Here is an 8,867-nt window from a genome sequence, read left to right as displayed (position 1 = left end):
CACAGGAACAAGGGGGTTGAGCGCAGGTGGTTGCTGAGCTGAGGCGGTCTCCACCCTCAACTGATGAAACTGAGTAGTTAGCTCAGAAACCTGAGAAACCAGGGCCTGGACAGCACGACCCGTAGCCATCATTTGTTCTTCCTGGCGCTCCATGCGGGTGTTGCTGCTAGACAGAAAGTCTCTCAGTTCCGCCGTACTCGCTGGATCCATAGTGGTCGGTTCGTTCTGTCACAATGAGGAGTCTCGAGATCGAAGTGCGAGTGCAACGAGGTTTATTGAGAAACAATAACCAGAGAGAACAGCTGGGAAAAAAACGCAAACATGAACCTCAGCGGACATCAGAAAGCTTGCTCTGTGAGTGAGGGATCTCCGATCCAGTGCAGGTGAATCCGAAGATTGCGGAACAATCCTCAATAGGCTGGACGAGAACTGGAACAACGAGCTGACAGAGAGACAGGACATAAGTTAACGAACCGACAAACACACATTGAACATAGAGCCCTATATAAAGGCAGTGCAAATGAGTTGCAGCTGGCGCGCTCTGATAGAGCGCCAGCTGCCACTACTAATGAATGACGTACACACACACACACATGACAAGACGCAAAAAGACCGCACGGACCCATGAACCGTGACATGTTTATTGTGCATTTTAAACGTGTTTATTGCTAAGTTTAGTGTGACAAAATAGAAGCGCAGCTGTAATTCGTGGGCAATGTATGTGGTTACCATGACAACCTCACGCACTTGCCACTGCTCTATGTGAATATGTAGATTTACTATAGCAAAACTTAAAAAGTGTTTAAAAGTACGTCTGACCAAATCCACCGGTTCGGTTTGGCCCCCCCAAACTCAAACGTCAAGCTACGCCTATGGTCAGGGGGCCAGTTTTCCTCTGGCCAGATGAAACCCGCATGGTGTGGTTTAATTTCAGGCTGCAACACACGTCAGATTGAGCAGAGAACTCGTCTGGTTCTCGTGGTCTTGACCTGGTGGCCGTATAGTTGACGAGGTCTTCACAGGGGATCGCTGACATTCAGGGCTGTAGAGGTTGTCTCTAGGTGCTGGTCCACCATCTGGACTGGATATGAACTGGATCCAAGTGACTGCAGTGACCACCTGATCTGGATACGGACTGGTACTGGGTGGCTACGGTGACCTCGGAATAAGAATAAAACAGACTTATATTAGCGTAGATGCCATTCTTCTCACGATGTAACGAGTACATTGGGTGTTATGGGAAGTATTCCCAATTCCGGTTGACCTAATTAATGCAGCCTAACAATCCTGTAATGGATTTCAGTTATAGAAAAGTGATTGTGTGTTATGTGTATGCCAGGTTAAAGAGATGGGTCTTTAAACTAGATTTAAACTGACAGAGCACTGACCCAACGTGATAACGTGGGTCTTCGCCTCAGAAAGAACACTACGCAGCGAAAAGGTGCCACTTCAAGGCATATAGCAACTAGTAGAGGTGGCTCTTGCTTGAGTGACTGCATCCCTCTGAATTGCTCCTTGTCCGCCCAGGGGCCAGACATGGAGAGTCCAGAGGTCTGGAAGCAGATGCCAAATTGTGCCCTGCCCCTGAGAAAGAAGGGGGCAGACAAGCTGCGGGGGGCCCTGCCAGAATACCGCTCTACCTGGAACATGATTTCTACCGAGAGGGACACAGGAACGCAATTTCAACTGGGGATGGAGTCTCCACTTGCCACAGAGCGTAACCTGTAGCAAGAGTGAGTCCGCTGATTGAGGTCGCCCGGGATGTGAGTGACTCGCAGAGTAGTTGCTGCTGACACTAGAGGAGGAGATGGCAGGTCAAGGTGTGACGTGATGTAAGCAGATACCACCCTGGGTGTTTATATACACCACCGTCACACTACATGTGCTTGCCCTGGATCAACAGTCAAAACCTCCTCAGGGCTAACAGCACAGCCAAAAACTCGAGGCAGTTGATATGCCAGTGCAGTCAGGGCCCTGTCCAGCATCCTTAGGCTCTGTGCCTGCTGCAGCCTCTATTAATCCACTGCTGATGCACCCAGGGGAACTCACTGCATTTACCTGGGCATATGAGGAAAGAGACAGCTGAAATGTGCCATCAAAATCCAGCAGCGTTTGGACTGAGGTGAATGGATTCAAGTGAAAGCTTCTCATAAACAGAGAAGTTCTACTTTGGCTTTGTAGAACAAAGCTGAGTGAGTGGAGCATGCCAGCCTGCTTTTATACCTGCATATCCAGGGGAGTGTCTGGCATGCAAATTCCACTCATAAATTCTCATTGCCCTTTTCTGAGCTGTTTGGGGCTCTCAGGTGTGACACAACATAGTAGTGACTGACAGATAGGGAACTAAAGTTATTGTGACATTTCAATTTTAAAAACATGCCCCAACATAAAATGATGGACCAGTATATATTTTCATGATGATATAATCTCCATGCCTTTACTGTGTGTTGACGCCAAAGGTTTTTCTTTGTCAGAAATAAGTTATCCACATTGAAATAAAGATGCTAAAGGGCGCTTTTGGTGTGACACAGATTTTCCTTGGACTTGCAGGAGTGAGAAGGGGTTTCACCTATGAATGGTATACAATCCCATGAGTATTATGCAACACATGCTTGGTAAAACTGGTGCTTTGTAGGGGAACTATTGCTAATATTACCTGAAGGAATACACATAGTCCAATTCATCAAAATGATGCAGTTATTTGTCTATATCAATGAATAGCCTATGTAAAAATAACTTTATAAACGTAACAATTTTTCTACTCTATAATCGCATAGTCCAAAGATGTTGCTACATTTACAAATGTATAGATTTACTCCTGCCCCCTCTTTTTTTCAAGAGAGAAGGGTCGATCCATGATTTAAAGTCCCAAGATCAAGAGAATGATCCAATATAAATATGTCTGATGACTGGTAGCATAATGTCATTCTGGCAGCTTTGGAGAAGGTAAAGTATAAACCATGTGTTTCCTCTATTTTCTGCCAATGATTTTACTGAAATGACTGTAAACTATTTTATTATTAGTTTCATATTAATGTCAAACAACATCTAAGACTTTTTAGTTATTAATCAATGTAATTGGAAATTATATTATTATTTAAAAATTCTGTTATTTTGTGTGTTTTTATAACAGTTCATTATCACAGCCAGATAACATTACTATTATTATAGATTATATTAATGAACATCTAAATATGTTTGCTAGTTAATTCAATGTGATTGGAAATTAAATCTTCATTTGAATATTTTCTGTTATTGAGTGCATTTCTATAACAGTTCTTTATCACAGGTGACAAAATCCAGACAGCAGGTATCATGAGCTCTATGCAGTCAGACTCATCTGCAAATGTGATCTTTGTTTGTCCTGTAACATTTTTCATCAGTGACTTTTCTAATATGCAAAATACTATTATGTGTTCCTGTCTTTAGTGTATGTTGTGACTGTTTTAGGGAATTAATTTATCATGTGTATCATATATTTGGCCCGCACACTTCACAGCCAAATTTTAAATAATATATATATAAGCTCGATACCATAGAGCCCCCCCCACATAACAAATCCCAATTTAACCCCTGGAGAAGGGCAATTAGCTCCTGAGCGATAAAGCTGCTGAATTATACTGAATAGACCTTATAGAGGGATGCAATGATAGGTGTCATATTCCTATAGGTCAGTGATCCTCAAATCTGGCTCGCGAGATCCAATTTCCTGCAGAGTTTAGCTCCAACCCTATAATCAAACAAACCTACCTGTGATTTTCTAATGATTCTGAAGACATTGATTAGCAAACTCAGGTGTGTTTGATTAGGGTAGAGCTAAACTCTGCAGGAAAGTGGATCTCGCGAGCCAGATTTGAGGATCACTGCTATAGGTGGACGTGGATCAGCTGAGAGCTGAGAGGATCAGCTGATGCACGCTTGACTGATGTGACCTACCAGAACTAACGCTATGCTTGATTTGTGTAGCTACTGTTTTAATCCTTTAAGTGATCAAAGAATCTGCATTATACTGTGTAACTACAAAGTTATTGTTGCTGTTCAATTAAAAAATCCTCCCCCAACATATAATCATGCATCAGTAGCCTATATACTTTCATGATGATAAAATCCCCTTAACCTTTGTGTCTGTATTTTGACGCCAAAGGTTTCTCTTTGTGGTAATGGGGTTTCCCTACTGGCCGTGTCGCAATAAAGATGTTACAAGGCACTTTTGGCGTGACACTGATCTTGGACTTGCGACAGTATTAGGCGCCCTAGTAAGTGAGAATGGATGTTTAATTACTAGGGTGTCCAGAAGATCCCCCGGACAGTCCCATATTTCAGCTCTATTTTTAGTGTCCCGTATTTCAAAAACATTTTTACGACTGGGAGATCAGAGCGAGTAGTAGTAGTAGTAGTGTTCTGTCGCGCAACAACAGCCTAATAAAAGGTAGCCAAGCTCATCGTAGAACAAAATTACCATCCAATCACAATTTATCGATTAACTTGAATGACATACCAGAAGTGTTCTCACTCACACATGTGCACGATCAGTTCTATTGCACCAGAATTGTCAAATAGACGCACAGTTGTCAAAATGTCCATTGTGTGGAGTATCTCCCATAAATACAGTCGGTTCTTTACAATTTGCTTCTTTGTTCTTTTCTATATAACAAAATGACTATATATATATCAGTGGTGGACAGTAACTATAATTTTGTTCAGTGTATATATATATATATATATAGATAGATATAGATATATATATATAGATATAGATATATAGATAGACAGATATCATGAAATAAAATTTCTCATATCGTGGTCATATTGCTGGTCACCCTTAATTATGCAATACATTAATGCTTGCTAAAACTGGTGATTTGTGGAAAGGGAAACTATTGCTAATATAAACTGGAGCAATACTTATAAACCAACTAATCAAAATGATTTTCTGTGGTTATGTGTCTGTATAAATGTATTGCCTATGTAAAAACTTTAAGCTTAATTTTTCTATTTTATAACTGCAGAGTCCAAAGTTTTTGCTACGTTTTCATATGCACAGTGTTGGGGAGTAACTAGTTACATGTAACGGCGTTACGGAAAACACAGACTGGTTCGTAGAATCCAGTCATAAAAACGGAATTCCTATAGCCTATAACGCGGACGGAATATGCCACATTTTGGACGAATAAATCAAAAGTAGGTCAGTACACTTGAAACAAAACGCGATATGGACTAGAGTCTATGAATATTAAGCCGCGAAAAGACTATCCTGCACGTTCTGCGTGTCTGTGGAAATCAGGCGCGGACTGACCATCGGGAGAACCGGGACAATTCCCGGTGGCCTGGCAGCCGATTTGGCCCGCTATTTTAATATTATTATTGTATAATTACCTGCCGAATGTACTAAAGCGATTATTTCCGAATTAGCCATTCGATAATTAAATCTCTACTAAATCATGAATCGGTTAGTCGTGGAAATGCTCTCCGCGCCTCCGCCAGACGGTTTGGATCAGAGTAATCAATGCGAGAGAGAGAGAATGGAGAGGACTGTGGAAGCGCACAGGTGGAGCAGAGAAGCAAAACTACTGTTCAGCGTTTCAAGTGCAGGTCAGTTTCATCTGTAAACATGCTATTGTAGTTTTGTCTTTGTTTACTTAGTTAAGCAGCAGCAGCCCACTGCTCATCAGTCATCACTCAAAATACTGTATAAAGGACATCATAATTATCTGTTACAGTAGAGGAGAGAACTTTTAATTATTTTGCATGTCCCCAACCTAAGGATTTAATCCTTTTTTATGTGAGGTCCATACAAAAATAGGGTTGTCCATGTTTCAGAATTTGTTGTGGGTGTATGAGTGTGAGATTTCCCGGCCTGAATTTTTTTTCCCAGTCTGCCCCTCGTGAAAATTAGTGGCGCAGACATGCGGTTTCATTTACTACACATAGGCCTTCTGAAGCTCACGGTGTTTGCAGCCTCTCTCTCTCTCTCTATATATATATGAGTACATGAACACAAAAACATAATCTCTAGAATTGCTCTGAGTCACTTCATGAGCATTTTACTTATTTTGAGAAAACTATCTCATATCATATATCATAATCTCTAGAATTGCTCTGAGTCACTTCATGAGCATTTTACAATTTCTTTATTATTAATTAATTATTATTATTGTTATAACCATATTTGGGTTGATGTATATGCTTTTATTTTATTTTTTCAATAAATTAACTATTTTTTCCAAACCATTGTTAGATGCAGTGTTTCCTGTAGTTGTGCAAAGATTTGGTTTCAAAAACAGTATCAGTAAACTATTTCTTATGATTTTAAATCTGCATTGAACTTCAGATCAATCTCAAAGTAAAAGGCGGTACTAAAATCTGATTTTGAGGTGGATGTGTTCAAATTTGATCATCTTAATTGAAGTGAGGAAGGATTTTGAAAGTCTGAGCACTACTGTAAGGTTAACCCTGCATGGTGTAAATGTTTGAAAATTATTAACAGTTGCAAATAAACATTCATTAGAAATGTAGAAAAGTAATCAAAAAGTAATCAAAAGTAATCAGTTACATTACTTTAATAAAGTAATTGAAAAAGTTACACTACTATTACATTTTAAATAGGGTAACTTGTAATCTGTAACCTATTACATTTCCAAAGTAACCTTCCCAACACTGCATATGCATGCCCCTCCTTCAAGTCTATAGGGAAAAGGGTTGATGCATGAACTAAAGTCCCAAGCTCATGATCTAATATAAATATGTCTGATGATTGGTAGCATAATGTCATTCTGGCAGCTTTGGAAAAGGTAGAATATAAACAATGTGTTTCCTCTGTTTCTCTCTAATGATTTTACTGCAATGACTGTAAACAATTTTATTATTAGTTTAATGTTAATGTGAAAGAACATCTAAGAATTTTTATTCTTTAATCATTGTGACTGGAAATCAAATCATTATGGGAATATTGTGTTATTTTGTGTATTTATATAACAGTTCTTCATCACAAGTGAAACAATAGCCAGACAACAGATATCATGAGCTCCATGCAATCAAACTCCTCAATAGATGTGACCTTTGTTCGTCCTGCAACATTTTTTATCAGTGATTTTTCTAATATTCCACATGCAAAATATTACTATGTGTTCTTGTCTTTAGTGTATGTTGTGACTGTTTTAGGGAATTCATTTATCATGTGTATCATTTATTTGGCCCGCAGACTTCACACAGCCAAATACATTGCTGTTTTTCATCTGGCACTTTCTGATCTGTGTGGAAGCTCAGCTTTGATTCCAAAAATCATAGACATGTTTTTATTTGATCACCAAGACATTTCTTCTGAACCGTGTTTAACAAATATGTTTTTTGTATATCATTTCATGAATCTGCAGTCTTTGACACTACTCGCTTTGGCTTATGACAGACTGGTTGCTATTTGTTTTCCTCTAAGGTATCATGCCATTGTAACTAAACCAGCCATGTTTCTGATCATAGGTGTGGTGCGGATTGTGTCTGTCACATTTTTTTCTGTACTTGTAGGTTTGGTGAATAGAATCTCTTTTTGTAGGTCTAATGTACTTAATAGTTATTTTTGTGATCATGCCCTTATTTATAGACTTGCTTGCAATGATAATTCTATAAATATTTTGATAGGGAAAATTAGCTTTGGTCTCCTGATTTGCACACCACTAATACTGATCATCATCACATATTTCTGCATTTTTCTCGCTCTGCTTAAGATTGCTCATGGTGCTGACCGGATCAAGGCAATAAAAACTTGCACCTCACATCTCATTTTGGTAACAATTGGTTATCTCCCACTTATAAGCAATAATATTGCATCTATAACAACACCTTTCCATCCAAACACCCGGTTATTAAACAATTCCCTGACACAGACAATACCACCTATGCTGAATCCCATCATATACACTCTAAAGACAGAGGAGGTCATGCAATCCATAAAAGAACTGTACAAACGACGCAAGGTGAATACTAATATAGACAGAAGAATGAAATGCAGTTGGAGAAATTCAAAACAAAAATGACAGGTTTAATCTTAGTTTTTATCACCTGTGATCATTCAACAAGTATCTAATTTAAGTTGAATTGATTGACTGATTTGTATGTTTGATGTTGTAACAGATATATTGTGTGGTAAACAGGCCCAATATGTTTAGAACTTTTGGGCTGAAAGCTAGTAACATTGCTGTGTGATTGCTTTCTTTTGTTCAAAACAACACACAAATAATTGCAATAAAGATTCTATATAATAAAGATTCAAATACATTATTCGCTTTAGCATGTAATATTTTTGGTTAAACAGTGAGTTTAAGGGAATCAGCTTTTTTTCTTGAGTGATCCGAGATAATGTAATACAGGCTTGTGCTTCAGCAAACCAAATCATTATATTAGGTCTTATTTAACTACATTAATATAGTCAAAAACAATGACAAAACTAAACCCCATCACAAAATATATACAGCAGTTTTCAGCATCTATAAACCCACCTAATAAAGTCGAAAGGAAACTATATGTACAAAATGACGCAGGATACAACACAGGCCTATCTATGAGACAGCATTTTCATTACATACATTTAAAAAAAAAATATGTACACTAAATGTTTTTTTTTTTTTTTAAATGTACTAACATGGTGTAAAAATGATAATAAATTTAGCTACTTGTACTTTTTCGACATACCACATACAGTGTTGATATTTTGCACATAGGAAGAGTAGTATTGCATGCTATTATGTATTTCTGAATTCAGCTGCCATCAGTATGTGTTACTGTAGCAGTCCGGATTTTTAGTGACACTTCCTGCAGGTTACAAAGTCACACCAGTAGGTGGCACTAAGTGACTGTCTGATTCATTAAACCGT

General features: G+C 38.6%; 1 protein-coding gene across 1 annotated transcript; it reads left to right on the top strand.

Moving 5' to 3' along the window:
- The first annotated feature begins 7,019 nt into the window (after window positions 1-7,019).
- On the top strand, window positions 7,020-8,030 carry LOC107697403 (olfactory receptor 51E2-like). The gene has a single exon (XM_016498168.1). It carries the CDS (start codon window positions 7,020-7,022, stop codon window positions 8,028-8,030), a length of 1,011 nt encoding a protein of 336 aa, XP_016353654.1.
- Window positions 8,031-8,867: the final 837 nt, after the last annotated feature.

Source organism: Sinocyclocheilus anshuiensis, unplaced genomic scaffold (genome assembly GCF_001515605.1).
Source record: "Sinocyclocheilus anshuiensis isolate Anshui unplaced genomic scaffold, SAMN03320099.WGS_v1.1 scaffold939, whole genome shotgun sequence".
Classification (NCBI taxonomy): domain Eukaryota; kingdom Metazoa; phylum Chordata; class Actinopteri; order Cypriniformes; family Cyprinidae; genus Sinocyclocheilus; species Sinocyclocheilus anshuiensis.
The sequence above is the reverse complement of the archived record's forward strand: the minus strand, read 5'-3'. Positions and strand labels throughout refer to the sequence as shown.

Coding starts and splice junctions, on each gene's coding strand:
- LOC107697403 (XM_016498168.1), top strand. CDS start 7,020: ATGAGCTCCATGCAATCAAACTCCTCAATAGATGTGACCTTTGTTCGT.